The following is a 21735-nucleotide window of genomic DNA, read 5'->3' as shown; positions in this document are numbered from 1 at the left end:
AATGGTGTAAAATGCATTAGCATTACAAGCGTACGTGTTGATCCATCAGTCACAGGTTTCACAGATGAAGCAGCGGTGCAGCAGGTGCTTCGGTGCGGTCTTTATTCCCCAATAATGGCACCATGGCCCATTGGAGTAATGAAATATTAACCATTCCTGCTGAAAAGTGCATCTGCTGTGCCCTTGATTGAGCCTCTTAACCCCTAAACAGCCTCTCAGTGGACGTCATAACACCAGCAGTGTCCAGTTTAGCAGAAATAAACCAGCTCAGAGCAGTGGCTCCGTCTCAACATACTGTCTAATGAGCTGACTTGATGTCTACTGCCTGCATGGACAGATGTCTACATCCACAGCAGAACGTGATTTAAAAAGGGCACGATGCACAATTATCTGGATAGGTCTTGGTATTTAAATCTCTTAGATTTTTTTGTTTGCCTGTACCAAAATCGCTGCCAGGATTTTGTGGTGTGGGTGGTTTGCAATTGCATTATGTACAGTAGATGCTTACTGGAGCACCACCGAGTCTCTATGATATTTTGGGCTGTAGAGGCTCAGGTCCCTCCTTCATTTAATGGCGATTAACGTGCAGTTTAGTTTCTGAAAACATTAGATTCAGTTCGTAAACAATGTATTCTTACTCACAGACTCACCAGGGCTAACTATATGAGGCACATCATCTTTCTACTGACGTGTGTTTCAGCTCAGCAGCTGTAAAATGCTGCACATGTGCACAGATCCGCTGTCAGCACAGGTTACAGACTGGTGACAAGTGTGTTGTGGGTTCACTAACAGCTGAGTGGTTTCTGCTGTGTCCACTTCCTCTATCAGATCTCTGCATGATACTGCCGTGGAGCAGTTCCCCTCCGATACCAGCCCAGCATCAACATGGGATCACTACTCGAAATAAACAGCTTACTGACACTGAAGCCTTAGCTTACTCATTTCAGTTTAACCATTACCAGATGCTTGCATGGTAAACTCCAACAAAGTGTCTCACTTTCTATGGTTATTATTAATTAATACATTAACAAATGAGTGAATGAATGAATTAAATAGATGCTGAAGCTTCTACTGAAGCTACTATGATTAATGAGTTATAATGATTTTTTTTTCTTTGTGAGAAACTGTTAATGTTTTCATAGTTTAAGGTCAAGGTCATTTTTTACACTTGGTTGACGTTTGGTTGTACAGTATCGTTTATTGTTAGATATTTATTTGTACATATTACATTAAATTAAAAGTATGCATTTAGCAGACGCTTTTATCCAAAGTGAATTACAGTGCATTCAGGATAACATTTTTTACCTAACATGTGTTCCCTGGGACTCGAACCCACAACCTTTTGCTCTGCTAACACAATGCTCTACCACCAATACTAATAATTGAATAACACTGTTAAATGTAATATTTAGCAGACTTCTAAAGGAAAATAATTTTTTTGTGATGATGAGTGTGAAGTTTATTTGTAATATTTGAAGTGAATGTCTTTTTTTTATTCATTTATTTGGTGATTTTTGGTAAAATTTTAGTTTTTAGAGTTTTTTTTTATTTTTATTTATTTACAAAAAAACAGCATGCATTTGTAGACCGTTATCAGTTACCGGTCATAATTATCTCCAAGAACTTACTGTAAATATCGATACATGTCAGTTTTGTTATTAAAACTATTAAAAGATAAAGCTGAAATAAAACTATATATTGTTACATTGAATTATGCATATCACCCAACACTGAATGGAGGGTCATAGGTCATGACTGAGCACTAGAAGAAACAGAGAAAGTGCCCCCCCCCACACACACACTATGAACCATAATAATTCAACAGAGAGGCAGCTCTGTTCGAGAGATTTCTCTTCAGAATTGGTTTTGTGGTAAACATGAGCTACACTTGATTGTTTGAGAGTGTGTCCTGAGTGAGTGAGCATGTTTACAGGGATGTCGACTACGGGAAGACATTGTATCGGTCAGATGGAGACAGAGACTTGATAACATCACAACATGTGTCTGTGCCGTGAGTTCAAGACCTGGGGGAAAACATCACTGAAAAGATGAACTGAGGGTTAGGTGTATTTTTAAAATAAAGGAACTGAGTGTTTTTCATTACACTCTCTTCCATTAGTGAGTCAGTCAGAAACAGCGTTATTTTAGTTTTTACCTTAACTAGATACTAGTTAAGTTTTTATTCATGTTTTTGGTTAGTTTATATTTTCGATATTAATAACAGTTTTACTCATTTTGTTTGTGTTAATATATATATATATATATATATATATATATATATATATATATATATATATATATATATGCCAACAGTTTTATTTCAGTTTTAGATTTAAGTAATTTTAATATGCTAAATACATTTAATAAGTTAAACCAAATGAAAATAGGAGATGTCTTGGCAACTAGCTGACATAAGATAAGTTATGTAATGGCAGATGTTTAAGAAATGCACAAAAGTTATTTTGTTTAAATGGTGCTTTAAATAATAACAACAATCTAATTTAAATGTAATATTAATCAATAAATAAAAACAAACAAAACAATGTTATTTTCGGTAACATTAAAACCATTATTTCGCTTAGTGTATAGTAAAAGTAGTAAGACAATAATTAATGGATTTATTAGTGAGCTGTAATCATTAATCAGAGTCAAAGTTAAATGTTGTTATTTATTTCTATGTATATTTTTCTATTCCCATCCGCATTCACTGATCTAGTAATTAGTAATTGTTTTGTATTTATTAAACTATTTAATAGCTTTCTATGTAATTCTTTTAAATCTTGAGTAGTACTTCATATTGATTTACATAATATTTACAGTCATATTAAACATACATGATGCAAAAACTAAAAAATTTGGCCAGTGGAACTAATAATGTTAGATATGCATTTAGCCTTGATCTCTAGACCGATTCGGACTAAAGAAGGGTATGTTCAGAGCATCAGAGGAGCATGTTCAGAGTGTGTCTCTGCTAGAATCCGCACAGACCGTGACTCAAGTGCTGTTCAATTATTCATCACATGTAAACAGAGATAAACTGAACACTGACTGGGACGGGGTTTGATAAAGACTCCCGCTTGAGTTCACTCACACATGATATCCAGCACTGATCTAACAGAGATGCGAAATCCTTCTGAATGCAGTTTCTACCAGAACGAGTCTTGCGGTGCGGAGATGAATTTTCTGGGTGTTTTATCTGTTTGGTCGTGGTTAGGCGTAACAGCGTAATTCAAGCCATTACGAAACACATTCAGTGTGGCTTCTCATGCAAACATGGGTGTGCCATAGTCATTTCATACTGTTTGCCAAGTGCTCCTCATGTGGCAGTATCCTACAGATTTATGTTAATGGGGACATACTAGTGAAGAAAGTCCTTGATTTACTGAAGCATGTGTTATGGTGCCATGTTTCGTACTGTATCATTTGCTCTGTTCATATCTTGTCATTGAAGGATTTTTATGCAAATGTTTAAAGTGAGGTACCTGAGGTATCTCACACCTTACTGAATGTGCACTTGTAGTGCACTTCAAATCTTACAAAGCATGTTTAAAAAAGTACTTGCAGATAATATAATATTGATAATATTGAAATAAAAGGTCACTTAAATGAATTAAAGACAGACACTCATTACACTTTCTTAACACACTTAATTACACTTTTTAATAATGTTTTTTTTTTTTTTAAGATTACTGTTTTCATTTAATTGCAGTTAACAAGTGTCTGAATACATTACATTTTGTTAAGGATGCAACGATATGAACATTTTGGCCGATACGATAATGATAATTCTTTATATATGACAGCCGATAACCGATATGCTGGCCGATAAATCTAAATCCAATATTTTATATCATTTTTTCTTGAGCCTGATTACAAAAAAAAATCTCACCATTAAAAGCCATTAAACTCTTCGACATAAATCAAACATAAAGCTGCCTTACAAATTAATAAAATGATGCAAACAAGTCCCGCACTACTACTAAACAAACTAAAATCATGTGCCAAGGATAAATTAAACAGAATAGACTCCGCACTGACAATAATGAAATTAATTTAAACCATATATTGTTGTTGAAAATAAGATAAAAATAAAAGTGGCCGATATATCGTGCATCACATTAATTCAATAACTCCTTTAAAGTGTATAATTTCTGAATTTGTTAAACTCAAATAGCTGCACTTGAGACTTTTTGTCAGTGAACACAGAACAGCTGATAGCTGTGTCTTGAATATTAATATTGAAATATGATGAATGCAGTGACAAGCATTCATGATTAACTAAAATAATTCCTAGTGAAACGTTTATGCCAAGTCTTTTATAATTACAAATTTGTAATGTTGAATTTTTGTACATTTAACATATGCTAACTTTAAATGTAATATTGAAAAACACACAGTTAAAATTATAGTCAAGTGTACATTAAAATATGACAAAAGATAAAAAAAAGATTTAAAATGTACTTTAAACTTTTAATTTAACATGATACACTTGTGAGTGTTAAGAAACATTGTAATGAAAGCGAACACTTTTAAGTATTTTTTATTTCATTAATATTTTATTAGTAATTTCATTAATATTTTTGACATGTACTTGTAAGACGTTATGTACACCACACGTGCACATTCAATATAATTAAGCACTTTTTTTAACCAGAGAAAGCAAGAATTTTCAGTACAAAAATCCAGTTGCCTTTTTGTCGTAGGTTTAAAGTGCAACTGAATCAGCCTGAAAGAAAGTTTTGAACATCTCTAAGCAACATTCATGATAGAGCTGATGTCAGATTTTATTGCTGTTGCAACATGTTATGGAAACATATTTTGGTCTTTCCCATTCAAGCAGATGGAGCGGCACTCACTGTCTGTCACTGTATGAACTGACTCCCCTTAAAGGGACTTCACTAGGAGGTCAAAAAGCAGTTAAGGAAGTAGCCTGTAAATATAGATGCTGTAGGGTTGTATGGTGGTGTTTTTGATAATCGTTTGTTTGCTATCTTCAGTGAAGCTAAGTGGACAGGTACACTTTTCCTCTCTAAAAAGAGGGGCTTCAGTCCATCCCATCAGTGTTCAAATGATGAGACAGTGTAATATTGTCATCTGTTTAAGCCGAGTTGTTTCTTTAGATTCTGTATTTGACTTGTCTTCCGAGTCTGTAAAGGGTTTTAAATGTGTCTCCACTGGGAAACCTGTACATCACCCGACTAAATTAGGTTTCTCTGGTTAATAAGTAGGAGAGCTCTGCTCAGCAGGGCAGATAAAAGGACAAAAGGGGTTTGTTAGAGGCTTTTCCTGGATTTACTGGAGTCTAGAGGTCGTCTGCTACAGGACAGACAGTTTAAATGTGTGCTTTTGTGGGTGGTGTTAGCGCAGTGGATAAGACACACGTCTGTGGTGTGGGAGACCCGGGTTCGAATCCACTGTGAGACACCAATGTGTCCCTGAGCAAGACACTTAACCCCTAGTTGCTCCAGAGGCGTGCGACCTCTGACATATATAACAATTGTAAGTCGCTTTGGATAAAAGCGTCAGCTAAATGATTAAATGTAAATGTAATGCTTTTAACTCTACACAACCCGAGGGTCTCGTCTTGTGTGTCCTCGCCGGTGGTACACACACACACACATACACACACGCGTGCTGTGCATGACTTTTTTAAACTTTATTCCTCACAAAATTAATGTTTATGCTTTAAAATAAATGAATCTAATCGGCTAGTGAAACAAGACAAATACAAAATCCTGTAGTCATAATATTGCATGCATTATTTTTGTTGTAATGTTTTAATGTTATGATTCATATTGGTGTGGGTTTTATTTTTTTATGGCTTATAAATCTTCTCTCTTTTTTTTTTACAAAAACCATAGCTGCTGTTAATGTGGGAGCATAATCGAGTTAAAGGATAAAAATCCATGTTTCATTTTCAAAATAAAATTTCCATTTATTAACGTGTTGCTAATGTGATTTGTATCACGCTTTCAGTCAGCAGCCGCAAGCTGAGAAAGAGACTTTCAGATCTCTTTATTATGACCTACTGACCAGAAAACAGGAAGAAACAAGTCCTTTTATTTTCTTCTCCATCTGGGTTTTACTCTTTATTCACTGTGTGGTGTGTTGAATTCAGTCGTCACAGATGATAATTATCTTTGATAATCAGTTTTATTTGTTCTTGATGCGCAGGTCTTGGTAGCTACATATAAAGAAACAATAAATGTGACCCTGGAGCACAAAAGCAGTCTGAAGTCTCTGGGGTATGTTTATAGCAATAGCCAAAAATACATTGTATAGGTCAAAATTATCGATTTTTCTTTTGTGCCAAAAATCATTAGGATATTAAGTAAAGATCATGGTTCACAAAGATATTTAGTAAATTTTCTACCGTAAATATTTCAATATGCATAGCTAAGAACTTAATTTGGACAACTTCACAGACGATTTTCTCAGTATTTAGATTTTTTTTGCCCCCTCAGATTCCAGATTTTCAAACAGTTGTATTTCGGCCAAATATTGTCCGATCCTAATAAACCATACATCAATGGAAAGCTTATTTAATCAGATAATGATGTATGATGATGCATTTAAAAAAAAAATTATACTGGTTTTGTGGTCCAGGGTCACATACAAGGAAAAATCGTACAGGTAACAGATTCATTTGGTCCAATTTCCCAAACAGTTCTTGAAACGAACACATTTCTTTCACCTGTTTTCACAATTGCTCAATGTTTGCTCAAGATTAAGAAACTGCTCTAGTGTGACAAATAACTAATACATATTTTACATTTTCATTTTTTCTGTTGTGATAATATTCCACTGTTTTCGGAGTAGACCGTTTAGTAATAGATCTGACAATAGATTTGTCAGCATGGCATGCAGATGACCGAGGACTGAGCTGTTTTAATGTTGTGTGAGTTGAATGTGAAATGCTCTGTCGTCTGCCGGCAGCACATGTAATTACAACATGCAGAGATCCTCGACAGCATATGAGCTCTGAGCCGCTTAGAAATAGAAGATCGCAATGGCCATAGATAAACATCTAATATCTGTCATCCACACTTTCAAAACCCTCGCAGGTTTATCTTCTCAACCAGCGGGTTTTATTTGGATGAGTGGTTTCAAGCTATCATGAATAATGTTTTTATGCTGCTGGAAACCAATAAAGATGCAATGGTTGAAGATGGAAGTTATTACCAAAATAGTGTTCTGCTCGCCCCTCATTTGCTTCAGAGAATATATAATTGACCAGGACCATTTTCTCTCAAATGAGCCCAAAAAATGAAGATTGCTTTAGCGTGTTGGGGACAGTCGGCCAGCTCTTGATGGCTAGATTATAAAGCTCATGATTGGGGTGTTAATTGTTGTGGAGGCGTAATGCTGGTCACATGCTTTCTCTGTTCTGTATCTGGTCTCTTACTCTGTATCTGATGAACATCATCATCTCTTAGTACATATATCTGAATGTTTGCCTGGTAGATGATGCAACGGGTAAAATAACTCTCATCCATTAACACTGAAGGAGTGATCATATCTGTGATGCAGTGACCGTATACAGAAGCTTAAACTATCCCTTTAGACCATGCTTCTCATACTTTCACCCATTTTTAAATTGGCACAGTTGCATCATTCAGCGCCTGTGATTTCCCACAATCCTGTGTGTGCGGTCATGGTTTGCTGAAAGAATACTAATGGTGTCTGGAGCAGTTTGGAGAAGTTTCTTTTTTTAATTGCACTGTCATCGTTCCTCACTTGTCTTAAAGGTTATCAGATGTGACATTTGACGCTTTAAAAGTTAGATGTGCATTCATACAGATGTCTTCATTGCTAAAAAGCATATTGCACACAGATTTTCTAACTGGAAACCCTGCTAATAAGATGCACTGGGATGGGTACAGTTGGTCCATGCATGTCCTGGTACGCATAAACCGTTGTTATGAAGTAATGATGGATCATGAGCTTGTCCTTTTTCACACCGATGTCGTGTCGTAGCACGTCGAGTCAGTCCGACAGAGGAATTTGTCTTCCCTCACTGGAATCATCTGCATCCAAAAATATCTCTGAACATCAGTCATCTGAACAGATGTGTTGCATCAAGAATGTATTCTTCCAATATACTGACTGTTAGCTCAAGAGCTGGGCCTTTTTCTTCATTATGATATCAGGGCAGTTCCATATCACTGACATTTCTGACTTCATGCAACAAAAATATCAAAATGAATTTAAAAACATTCAAGTCATACAAGTTGTATTCAAGTCATTATATGAATTGTTTTTTACATGCATTCTAATAGTGATGCACTGAAACACTGAAATCGAAATTAAAGTTTGGGTACATTTTGGTAAGTTGGTATTTAATCTCAGTGTGCTTTTTAAAGTTTCGTACTCTTAGGTGATAAATCAGTTGTAGTAAAGTTCTTCAGCAATGAGCTGATATTTCAGCCAATAATTTGAACATATAGTTACTCCAGCCTCGGTTTTGGTGGTGAATTTTGTTCACACTCACCTGTTGTAGATTATCTACTGTTCATTGTGTGCACAAAATAAATGCTGATACATTTCAAATGTGTGATGTGATGGTGGTTATTAAACACTCTGACCAATTATGGTTTCTGCAAGTTAAAACTATCTTTAAAAGTCTTTAAAGGGACACTAAGTAGGAATTACTCCCATCTAGTGGTGAAATTGTATTTTGCATTCAAACTAATTTTGCTCTCCAGCGCCTCGCTTTTTCAAATGCGTGTTGCATCTACGGTAGGCGATATGTACCAAAAAGCTTTGACAGAATGTCTACTAATAGCACTTCGTCGAGTTTTCCTTCAGGTGAACAGGTGTGTTATTTCAAACAAACTGCAACATGACAACTAACAAACGAATGTTACAGTATGAATTACTGACTGTGGAAAACATGAAATATTGTAATTAGTAGTTATGTCTAATTTATTCGTTATATTTTCTGAATTATATGCATTGTTAGATATAAAAAAAATATGATAATATAGATTGTAACACTGACTTACCTGTCGAGAAGAAAACTGGTCACTTCAGCGTCTCTTTTGAAATCTTTATCCAGCATTAGCTCTTTCCACCTAGAAAAAGCTTCCCCGACATTAACTCTTGTTTTCTGTAATCTACGGTCACGTTTCCTTTTACGTTCTATTTTTGACTGTTTTGGCGACGATGTTTTCTTCTCCTGTGGCGCGGCATATGTATGGTCCATAATAAGAATGCAATCCAGACTTTTAAACTTGCCGGTGCAGTTTCATGTTTATGAATAAAAATATTGATTTTAGATAATAAAATACCTAAAAAGTTACTTATTGTCCCTTTAAAAAAAGTAGAAAATCAGAGTAAAAATATAATGAAATTCATATTTTTTTGAAGTGTTTTCCAATACAAATACCTACAGTAAATGGCCTTCAATCAAAATGAATTTACTTGAAATGCAAAATGAAGATTTTCTTCCTTATGTCATATGATCAAATAATGTATGTATGCAATGGAACATAGTACAGTAAAATTTAGTTTTTCTTTTTTCCAAAATGAATACAAAAAATAATGGAGATCTGTTGGAAGTGTATTTTCAATTACAACTACTTCTCTAATCTTTAGACATTTAGATTTAGAGAACAAAGTTTTGTGCTACCTTCAAATTGGTCTTCAGTGTTTCCTTACTTGGTCTTTAAAAGGGCTTAACAAGTATTAAAGGGTTAGTTCATCAAAAAATGAAAATTATGTCATTAATAACTCACCCTCATGTCGTTCCACACCCGTGAGACCTCCGTTTATCTTTGGAACACAGTTTAAGATATTTTAGATTTAGTCCGAGAGCTCTCAGTCCCTCCATTGAAGCTGTATGTACAGTCTACTGTCCATGTTCAGAAAGGTAAGAAAAACATCATCAAAGTAGTCCATGTGACATCAGAGGGTCAGTTAGAATTTGTTGAAGCATCGAAAATACATTTTGGTCCAAAAATAGCAAAAACTAGGACTTTATTCAGCATTGTCTTCTCTTCCGTGTCTGTTGTGTGAGAGAGTTCAAAACAAAGCAGCTGGATTTCCGGTTCACGAACGAAGCACTCAGTTTATCAAATCGAACTGAATCGTTTTAAACGGTTCACGTCTCCAATACGCATTAATCCACAAATGACTTAAGCTGTTAACTTTTTCATTAATGTGGCTGACACTCTCTCTGAGTTAAAACAAACCAACATCCCGGAGTAATTGATTGACTCAAACAGTACACTGACTGAACTGCTGTGAAGAGAGAACTGAAGATGAACACCGAGCCGAGCCAGATAATGACTCGTTCACGAGTCAAGAACCGTTTCTGTCGGACGCGATTCGTGAACCGAGGAGCTGATGATACTGCGGATGTGTGATTCAGCGTGAAACAGAGCGACACACAGAGCGTCTGAAACGAACTGATTCTTTTGGTGATTGATTCTGAACTGATTCTGTGCTAGTGTTATGAGCGTGGGTAAACCGAAGGCTTGAATCAAGGGCAATAATTGATTCATTATCGCCAATGTTTTATTCGTAATCTGGCTCGGCTCTGTGTTCATCTTCAGTTCTCTCTTCACAGCAGTTCAGTCAGTGTATTATTTGAGTACATGAATTACTCCGGGATATTGGTTTGTTTGAACTCAGAGAGAGTGTCAGCCACATTAAATAAGTTAACAGCTTAAGTCATTTGTGGATTAATGCGTATTAGAGATGCGAACCGTTTAAAACGATTCAGTTCGATTTGATGAACTGAATGATTCGTTCGTGAACCGGATATCCAGACTGCTTTGTTTTGAACTCTCTCTCTCACACAGACACGAAAGAGAAGACAATGCTGAATAAAGTCCTAGTTTTTGCTATTTTTGGACCAAAATGTATTTTCGATGCTTCAAAAAATTCCAACTGACCCTCTGATGTCACATGGACTACTTTGATGATGTTTTTCTTACCTTTCTGGACTTGGACAGTATACCGTACACACAGCTTCAATGGAAGGACTGAGAGCTCTCGGACTAAATCTAAAATATCTTAAACTGTGTTCAGAAGATAAACGGAGGTCTCAGTGGTTTGAAACAACATGAGGGTGAGTTATTAGTGACATAATTATAATTTTTTGTTAAACTAACCCTTTAAACTGACATCGATAAACCTGCAGAAACCCTGTCATTGATTTTTTTTCTTCTTATCCCTCAAAAAATTGTTCAATTGAAAGATATTTGATTTCTTCCTGTTTCAGTCATATATTCTGGACGACAAAATTTCGACGCATCACTAATTTTTAGACAAGATAATGGACAAATGATGCAGGCATGTTGGCAAAGAGCATAGAGCGGAGATCTCTAGAAACTCTATAGAGTGACAGTGAAACAGTAGATTTACAGTAAGCAAAAGTCTTCATTTAGTTTGCATTTACTCCCATAGCTGTTTCAGAGGAAGATGGTCAAACCCAATAAACCTCTCACTGTTGAATCCCACAGACATTTTGTGGCACTATAGGATTGTTATGTGTATTGTAATCTGCTTTTTAAGTCCTCTGGCTTCAAGTCAAGCAGTAAAGGAGGGACGGCAGCAGCGTTTGGGACACGTGGACAGGCCGCAGAAAGCGATGTGGCAGAGGCAGGTTTACTTTTGGAAGCAAAATGGCAGGACTGTGTGTGTGTGCGAACAAATCTGTCCTTTAAGTTTCATGTGTGCTCGAAAAAGTGCAGTAAAATGGTGAGCTAAAATCGTGGCTGGCAGTGCAGCCCACAAACCTCAGCTCTTTCCTTCACTGCCTGGCTGCCCTCCCAGAGTCTCCGGCTCTAACCTCCAAAAGAAATTCCCCTGCTCTTTTCTCCAGGAGCACGGAGGAGTCTCCACGCACATGGGGAATGTAGTCGAAACGCATGCCACCTACTTGTCGATCTTGCACGAGGGAGCAAAGATCAGGAGCTGGTGAAAGAAGGCTCTGTGGAGAGTTTGACCCAGACTAGGTTTGGTTGTGTAAGGTGGGGGCGAGCCGGGGAGCAGCCGGTGGCGGAGCGGCCATGGCTTGGGGTTTAGTGTGTGGGCTGGAAGCCCTGCTGCTGTGGAGTGGCACTTTCATTTGGCAGATGGTTGTGTGGATGATCCGGAGGTGTTACCTGCAGAGGATGAGGTCATGTCAGCAGTGCCTACACACCTGCTTCTACCTGAGCGACGTCTATCAGGTATCAGCTCTCTCATATCGGCTTGAGGTTGGAGTTTGCTTTGGCACCGTTGCAGTGATTTGGGTCAGGGTTTACGAGTCCTGCATCAGTTTTTGATTCTTTCAGTGTTTTACAGAAGATCATAGTTTGGTCTGCATGTAATTTCAAATTTGTTCAAGTCTGCTATTTAAAGTTTGCAAATTTCCAGGATGAGCAATCTGATCTATACACAATAACAGCTCTATACTCTTAACTTTGACAAAAATTGTCTAGTTTTGTCTTTTTTGTCTCTTAGGATAAATGTTCTCCTAAATTTAAGGCGAAACACCTAAGACAATGCTGGTGCTTTGCTGCCACTTTAAGTTTCCTGAGGTTTTATTTATTTATTTTTTGAATTACAGTTATGATTCACTTGCTGTCTTCATGGCGCGACTGAGAGAATGGAAACATTTTTTTGAACATTCATACTCTCATATTTTCTGTGCAGTTCAAAATCTGAGAGCATAGTGAAAATCTGTCTCATTAAAACCTAAAAATAATCAGAAAGCTTTTGGATTTAAACAAAGAAGCGTTGTGTTGTTAAAGAAGAACTGTTACTGTAAGAACACTTGTGTTACATTTTACATGCTGAGACTATAATTTGTAATAGGATAAAAGATATTTGAATTAAACAAATGCCAAATAAATCTTTTTTCACTTAGTGGTCTCTGAACTGTGTTGAAATGCGGACAGAAATTACTGACTTGGAAAAGAGCATTTGAAACGTTCCCGTATTAGTCTCATAATGCAATAATCCTGCGCACAAATTTAGCCTCAGGAGTGCAGTCCAAAGATCTGTGCTAGGAAACACGTTTCCATACCAATAATCTGCCATCATGAAATCGAGCCTGCTAATAAAACTTAAAGTATTATTTTCCACATTTATCCTGACCAAAGATTGTATCATATTTTGAGTCATTTGGACTGGACTTTTACAAGAACACCTCAATAGTTACATTAAATTATACATCGTCTCCACCACAGCATATTGTAAACAGACATTTTTGGTATTGGTCGGTTTATAGCACACAGTCTTTGAGTTGAGCTGAAAAACAAAGCAATTTTGTGCCGTTTTTGTGGTTACGTAAGGTTCAACTGGTTTGTTAACAGATGTTTTATCTATTTAAAAATGCACCAACTTTGTTTCTTCGTCCAACATCCTGTTGTTATTTACAATGACAGAGAAATAACTAGTTTCTGGTTTGTTCTGCACACCGAATGTGTGCTTCTCCACTATAATCCATGTGCATAGCAAATGCATGAAGAAACTCTACAGTCCTTTTGAAAAAACAAACAAACAAACAAAAAAACGGTTTAAATGCATGCTTATTTTAAAATAAAAATTAAAAAAGATTTCTAGAATTTGTCGACAAATTCCCCTGCATTAGCAGCAATCCCAATAACAAAATATTTACAAAACGCAAAGAGACATTTTTTTTTTTTTTTTTACAAACCTTTTACACAGTATCTCAACTCATGGGTGATTTGTTCTTTGTTTGTTTGGTTGTTTATATGATTAATTGGCTGTTTGTTTTGTTTGTTTGTTTGTTTATTTTGTTGGTTGAATGGTTTATTGCTTGGTTGTTTATATGGTTGGTTGGTTTGTTAGCTGGATGTTTAAATGGATTATTGTCTGTTTGTTTTTTTTGTTTTTTTTTTGGGGGGGGGGCTCTTTGGTTGGTTATCTGGGGCCCGTTTCAGAAAGGAGATTAAGTGAAAACTATGTTTACTCTGAAATGAGGGAAACTCTGTTTTTTTCATTTCAGAATGGGAGAATTTTTGTCAAACCCGAGAAAGCAGGTTTAGTCAAGCCCGTTTCTGAAAGAGAGGCAACTTAGTCTTGTTAAGGAAAATAATATGCCAATGTGGTAATAAAAATAATCTTTATGCAAAAGTAAAACAAGATTATTCGGAGTGTCTAAGTGCAAATCTACTGTAGCTCCGCCCTCCAGTGTCACACAATGTTAAATATGTGAATAACGGCTTCAGTATAGTAACTATGTGCATAAACTTGTTTGGTGTGGAGAAATAGCTAGTAACACGATTACCGGGGTAGAGTGACTTCTGTTAAGCTCGTTCTTCAAACTTTTCCCATCACATATCACATTCAAATTTATTTTCAGTAAAAATAAAGAAAATGTTCTAAAACGAGTGCTTAATACCCTTACGAAAAATAAGTTTATTCTAGTGTGCTATAGACTTGTGCCGGTATTCGGTAATGCGATATATCACGGTGATGAATATGCACAATATTGTTATAGTGGGCACTTCTATTAGGGCTTCATTTTTAACATTAGTTTATTCATTAGTTTACATAAACTGCCAATGAAAAATTCATCTTAGATATTCCAATATTTAATAACACGCTGATAAAATCTAAAAACAAACAAAGATTAACACATTCTGTAGCAAATGTAGCTATTGCTCATTTTGAATGATAAAGGTGAACTAAAGAGATCTTATTGTAAAGTGATACCTATGGGTCTTTATAGTTCTTTTGCCCTTTAATCGGTGCAAAACTTTTAACTTTATATATTTTTCTGTATTGCTTTATTGTATTTAAATGTTCAGTTATTTTTGTTATAAGAAAAAAATTATGAGCACTTTTTTAACTAAATTTCAATACCGTGATAATACCGTTTACCGTGATAAAATCATGAGCAATTAATCGCAACAGGAGAATTTGATACCGACATGTTCCTAGTGTGCTATCAGTATACTTCTTTTAAACTAAAAATACGAAAGTATGCTTTGTTTACTTTTTATATACTCCTCATAAATATACTTAAAATGATACACTTACACGGTAGAGGGTGCTAGTACACATTTTCTGCACAGAATTTCCAAAAAAACACAAGTGAAGAAGAAAAAAGAAACACCAGATACTAACATGTAACATGATCATCTGACATGAAACAGCATCAAAACTGTAATGTTGTGGAATAAATTGTCGATTGATGAAGAGGTAATAATTACTGTCAAGCTTTGGGGTGTTGATCGACTCCATCTACTTTTTGATTATAATTCTGAATCCAATCCATAGTTGTTGTTTTTTTCGGCTCTTTGTTCAAAATGTTATTTCTTTATTTTGTATATAACACATTAAAGTGTTTAAAAAAAATAATGCATGAAGCTAGAATAAAATATTTTTGTTTACAAGCAAATACTCTGTTCTTTCTTTGGATGTTTTGTATGTTCAGACATTTTTTGTAAGGGTAATGATAAAAGTATTCATAATTGTAATAAATATAATCATTTACAATCTGTTATTATTGCATCCTTTTAATGTACAAAAATACTGAGGTGAAAATAGAATGTATCTGCAAGTATAAACTATAAATAAGATCTAATTATTATTTATTGTTTACACGGCTGCTTCGTGTTTTCTGTGTCTTTACACACCAGAACCGTGCCTGACGCGGCGCTGGCGCGCTGCTGCTACTGTAGGTGACAGGGAGACCGCCGACAGACCAGGATCTTGTCTTCATGACAACAATATCTATACTTCATGTTGAGCATAAATATAAAGCCTACTGATAAAGGACACCTTCAACAGTATTGACGGCAAAATAGACTATGTTTGACAGATGCAATATGCCAGTGTGTCACCAGCCTAAAGTTTTCAAAAATCATCACGCGAGTGTGAACATCACTACAGCTAGGAAAAAAAACGATTGTAATTCAAACGCAGCTCTCGTCGGCATTTAAATAGACCTTTGCTCTTAATTCCGATGGGTCCAACGCAATAACGAAATCTGAGCAGATCTAAAAACTGAAACTGTTGATGTTGCACTTATATATATTATTTTTTTTTTTTTTTTTTTTTTTTTTTTTATATGAGCAGGCCTACAAGTTGGGATTGGTAATGCTGCACTGCAATCATAGTTATTTATTTATATTTTTCATTATATTTTATTATATGATATTGGTTTGGGACTGAGAGTATTTTATTTAGTGGAAAACTTTGCAGCAGTATTTTATTTCTTATTCTTTTTTATTTTATATATATTTTATTAAAAAGTATGTTTAAAAAGTGTAAACAAAGTGTTAAAAAAAGTTTATAGTAATAAACAACTTGCAGTTTAATGTTTGCACTTACTGTACCGAAAATGAACCGAACCGTGACTTTTGCGTACCGTTACACCCCAGGATCTCTCGCTAAGAAAGTGTGTTAATTCCAATTAGTGGAAGCTGCTGCCATATTTTTCTTACTCTATTGGCAGATCATTTGTAAAATAAGAAAAATGCACTTAAATTATTACAGTATTATCATTTTATATATTTGATTTGTTTGTTTTTGCCTGTGAGATACCATGAAAATGAGTAGTCTGTTAGTTCAATAACCAACCGTTCTGCCAGTTTCCACCTGTGATATTATAACAGTCTTTTTGGGTGGAGGATTAGATTTTGTTTGTTTGTTTGGTTGGTTGGTTATCTGGTTGTTTGTTGTAATTTTGTTGGTTGAATTGTTTATTTCCTGGTTGTTTAAATGGTTGCTTTGTTAGCTGGTTGTTTGTTTAAATGGTTGATTAGCTGTTTGTTTGTTTGTGTTTTTCCCTCTTTGTTTGTTTGGTTATCTGGTTGATTGGTTGATCTGGTTAAACGATTGTTTGGTTGTTTGTTTCACATGTAATATGTGGCACAGATCAAATTTTGTGAGTGTACAGGTCAATTCACTTCACTGACCGATGCAGACCAGCATCAGTGGACACCAGATTACATTCGTGTGAATTGCCCTTATAAATTCCAAACTTACTAATTATATACATAATATATTGAATTTGAAAATAAGAATAACAATGTCTAACACTGGAATGAAATTTATTTTCTGTTTATGAGAGATACCTTGTGCCTCATAACCCTGCTCTAGATGACAATTATTATATACAGTGGTAGTGACATATTTCTGTCTGTATACTTAGCTGTGTGTACAACCAACTAAAAGAAAACATTGCACAACTTGAGCTTCAAACCTGATATGTGAAGTGAGTGTTCAGTTGGCCGCAGTAGCTCTCTCAATCATCTGATCTCATCCCTGTGTCCACAGATGACCGAGGGACGGCTCTGCCAGGTGCAGCTCCTGGACGACAGGAAGCTGGAGCTCTTGGTTCAGGTAGAAAGCTTCACAGTTCTAGTCTATTATACCTCCCACTCAAGGGTAATGGACCTCGGTAAACCTCAGTCTCACATCATATTGATCAATGGATTTTCTCCCGCAGCCAAAGCTGTTGTCCCGTGAACTCTTGGATTTAGTCTCATCCCATTTTAACCTGAAAGAAAAGGAATACTTTGGGTTCACCTATGTGGATGACATGTGAGTACCTCTTTTAATGATGTTGTGTATAGAGGCTCCTCATTCCCATGCAACATTTGTACAAATCTAGTTTATGAAAACATAAAGGATGAAAGAACATGGCCAACCTGAATTTAAAGGCATAGCTCACCCATAAATTTTAATTCTGTCATTAATAATCACTGTTCGGTACTAATGGATAAGTATCTCTTAGATTTCATTAAAATGATCTTCATGTGTGTTTCAAAGCTGAATGAAAGGTTTGAAATGACATGAGGGTGAGCAAATGATGACAGAATTTTCCTTTTTGGGTGAGCTATCTCACAACATCTGACAACTCTGACTACTTTTCTCAGGATTGAGAGATATAATTGCAATTGCAAATAATTAAGTCCAATTCTGATTGGGGAAAAATACTATTTTCTTACTATTGTAAGTTTATGTCTCACAGAATTCTGAGATAAAAAGCCGCAATCAACGTTTCTTTTTTATTCAATTGCAGATACAAACTTCCATATAAAATACATAAAACATGTTTTTGTTAAATACCTCTGTTTAACACTGTTTTATGATGTAGATTGCATATGTGTCATTTCCCTTAAAAAAATGTAATGTTGTGGTACTATAATATAGTATTGTTTTTAGTGCTGTCAATCGATTAAAAAAATTAACTAATTAATCGCACAATTTCTTTAAATTAATCGCGATTAATCAACATACCTGCAATAAACCATCAATATCCTCCAAATTAACTGTTGGCTTGAAAGCCATATTTATTACAGGAATAAAAACACAGGCATGTAAGTACCATTTTAATTTCAAAACAATCAATGGCAATAAAAAACAAAAATGATTTCCATGTTGAATTCTAAGTGGACTGCAAAAAAAATCCAAAGTATAGTCATTGCCAGTGCTTTAAGTGGGCCAGTATGCACTGGTACCGCCACTTCCAAATATAGCTCTTGAGCGTACCGCCACCTCTCCGTGCGCCCAGAACGTGCTTGTAGCGTACCGGTACGCTCATTTGGACATCTGTTTTAATAGAGGTTTTAATCTTTTACCTGCACTGCCGATTTTCAGAGCGCCCTTCACAATGCAAGCTTCCTAATTCATCCAACCCAGAGCAGAAACTACATTACCCATTCACCCTTAAGTTATACAAGTGAATAGCGCATGTGTCGCTTTTCCCACTGTTAAGTGTCAACCACTCAACGTGGCCGGAGAAGGTGTGTGAAACTCGTTGTGAGTTATACTAAAGCAAAATCTTGAGTATTTATTGTCTGATAAACATTAAAAACTGTCTGCGGAGGTTGAGTCGTCCTGCAGCCCCCGCTGGCTGTTCATTGGCTGCAGCATATTTTTTCTAAGTTCTAAAAAAATACCGTAGACGGCAAGGCACAAATTTAGATATACATTTATCTAATTAATCTATAGCCTATGCACAAAGACAATATGATCTTTTTGTCCCCTTTTTGTTTTAAAGCTTGATGAAGAGAGAGAGCGCAAGTTGCTGCAGCTGAGGAGGACAGTGATGCACGCGCACAGGAGTGATTGACAGTTCGCGGCACTGTGTACAAAAAATACTCCGCTACACAATTATTTAGTTATTTTCGTTTAAGCTTATTAACGTTAGCGTTACAGAAAGGTCTGATTTACGCACTGTTACAGTCATTGTTTTTTTGTTTTTTTTTAAACAATGACATTTGAGTTCATGATTTTAATGTTGCTGTTTCTTGTGGCAGACTAAATGAAGAGTAATGTTTCTTGTGGCAGACTGAAGAGTAATCCGGCAGAGTTTTATACTGAAACTTTCCGTCTAAAAGTCCTTCCTTGGTCTTATCCATATTTCTTTGCACGTTGAACACACATAGGCCACAACTGGAAATAAAAAAAACTGCAACCGCGTTAATTGCGTTATTTTTTTTTAACGCGTTAAATATTTCAAATTAATCGAATGCGTTAACGCGCTAATTTTGACAGCACTAATTGTTTTACATAGTTTTATTTAAAAATATATTTACAGTGTCACTATTGTGTATATATGGAAAACATGGTATTGTCAAGGTACTATATAAATAAAACTATTAATACTGTGGCACTTTTTATTAGTGTTATTATTCCAATGCATCTCTCTGCTTACTTGTACTCTTTTAGAGTCGTATTTATACAAACTTTTTACAAATTGGTTTGAGTGAATCATTTATAATAATCTCTATGAGGCAAAATCTCTTGTATTTCTATTCAGTTCCACTTCAGTCCTGTTGAAGTCATTTCTGTGGAGGAGATCTTCATCTATTAGTGTTAATTTGCAGAGCGTTTACCAGGTTGAATCAGAATGTGTGCTTGCACATTTCATTCAGATGACCCTTTCTCTTCCAGTGGTCAGTGCAAATGGCTGCAGCTGGACCGCAGAGTCCTGGAGCACGACTTCTCCAAGAAATCCGGGCCTATTGCGCTTCAGTTCCTGGTGAGGTATGTGATCCCTGCCTCCTGATGATGTCTGAAGTCACATGACCACAGCCACCACAGAATGCAGCACATTCCTGGACTCAGTCACTGCTCCAAAAAAGCACCTTGTTTCAGATTTGAAGTGCGTTTTTTTGTGTACGGCTGTGACTTGCCTTGTTTAGAGCTACAAAATTGTGATTTGTCATTTGCAGGTTTTACATTGAGAGTATTTCGCTGCTGAAGGAGCACACAACTGTGGAGTTATTCTTTCTGAATGCCAAGTCGGCCATCTATAATGTGAGTACATCTGTCTGTTTAGCCACTGATTCATTCTCACCCCTATAAACAATTAAGAAGCCACATACCTCAGACAGTTAATGTGAGGAATTGCATCCCAGGGCCATAAGAAGGGAATGTGTCTCTGTTTGGCTTGTCAATCAAGAAAAAATAAATTCTTACAAGATTCTTCAAGACTTTTTTTTTCACTGTTCATTATGGTCGGGGTTTTCCTCACCACTTGCGGCAGAGCTGTATTTAATACAGAGGCAAAATATAATTAGTGTTGGCTCTGAAGTCTTTTATTTTTAATTTGTCGCTGCTGGTTGTTGAGATTGGTGGAAAGCGACAGCTGTTTACTCTGTAACACTTTACAATACAGTTCATTAGTCAAACAATGAACGACTGCTAAAAAAAAAAGATGAATAAATACTGTAAATATTGCATCTTATTCTTAGATCGTGTAAGTTAATACATTAACTGATGTTTACTAATGATACCTGATTGTAAAGTGTTACCGTTTCCTTTTATAAATGTTAGATTTATGTATTTGAATGGCATATAACATCCATCCATTTGGATTAAACATTATACAGTTAAATCACATCATATAAATATGTGTCTCATGTACAGTGGTCATTTTCCTTTATTATAATGAATGTTTATATTAGGACAGTTGGTTGATTGAATATTTCATATATATGAAAACAGCAAAAGATCATTGTAAATTATTTGTGTATAGCCTAATTATAATTCATGAGCCAAGCCATTCCACTAAAACAAATTGACGCCCATGGCAGGAATATCACCTGCATAGTCTGTGGCACATTTTCATATTCCGTTAATATATGGCCACAACGAGAATGATCCCAAAGCGTTGTTATTCACAGAACACATGAGCAGTGATTCAGACTGAGTTCTTGAAGTGAAGGTTTGCTTGTTTGTGCACAGGGTGACATCGAGGTGGAGAGTGAGCTGGTTTTTAAATTAGCTGCTCATGCGCTGCAGGTGAGACTAGCAGAGCTTTAAGACACGAGATGCTTTTGATTCTTTTAGTCAGCGTCATGCATTAAATGCAAGTTTTGTTTTACAGGAATCTAAAGGAGACTATGCAAGGTGTGTACTCAGTTTTACCACACTATACCTGTTTTACCTATTTTAAGACTGTAATGTCAGATAGTTGAGATAAAACTTTGATTTGATGAAGTTTTTACCCAGGGGTATATGAAGGTACTGCAGGAGGTCTGTGGAATGATATAATACACACACACACACACACACACACACACTGACATAATTAATCTTAAAGTGAACTGGTTGCTTCCGAAGAGAGATAAGTTCCCCTTAAAGTAAATCTCTCTCTGTCACATAGTACAGTGAATTTAAGATATTGCAAAAGACATTAAGCATTGTTAATCGAGAAGCAAGGTCAGCATGAGATTAGAGTTATGCAATAATGAAAGTCCATGTTTTTATAATAGGATCAGGAAAATTTGACTTTTTAAAGGAACATATTCCATC

At 35.8% G+C, this 21735-nt stretch overlaps 1 protein-coding gene across 2 annotated transcripts in view; it reads left to right on the top strand.

The window, feature by feature from the left end:
* LOC113094050 (FERM domain-containing protein 4B-like) overlaps positions 1-21735 on the top strand; it is a 50078-nt gene that overhangs the window by 5817 nt on the left and 22526 nt on the right. The window contains exons 1-7 of one of the 2 annotated variants that reach the window (XM_026259689.1): positions 11358-12179; positions 17245-17310; positions 17417-17511; positions 19870-19962; positions 20151-20235; positions 21166-21222; positions 21308-21330. In XM_026259689.1, coding sequence (XP_026115474.1) covers positions 12018-12179; positions 17245-17310; positions 17417-17511; positions 19870-19962; positions 20151-20235; positions 21166-21222; positions 21308-21330 — 581 coding nt within the window. In that variant the 5' untranslated portion in view covers positions 11358-12017. Of the gene's footprint in view, positions 1-11357; positions 12180-17244; positions 17311-17416; positions 17512-19869; positions 19963-20150; positions 20236-21165; positions 21223-21307; positions 21331-21735 lie in introns of those variants that run through there. The other variant, XM_026259690.1, reaches the window with a different exon arrangement.

This window comes from Carassius auratus, unplaced genomic scaffold (genome assembly GCF_003368295.1).
Source record: "Carassius auratus strain Wakin unplaced genomic scaffold, ASM336829v1 scaf_tig00215236, whole genome shotgun sequence".
In the NCBI taxonomy this organism is placed as follows: Eukaryota; Metazoa; Chordata; class Actinopteri; order Cypriniformes; family Cyprinidae; genus Carassius; species Carassius auratus.
The sequence above is the reverse complement of the archived record's forward strand: the minus strand, read 5'-3'. Positions and strand labels throughout refer to the sequence as shown.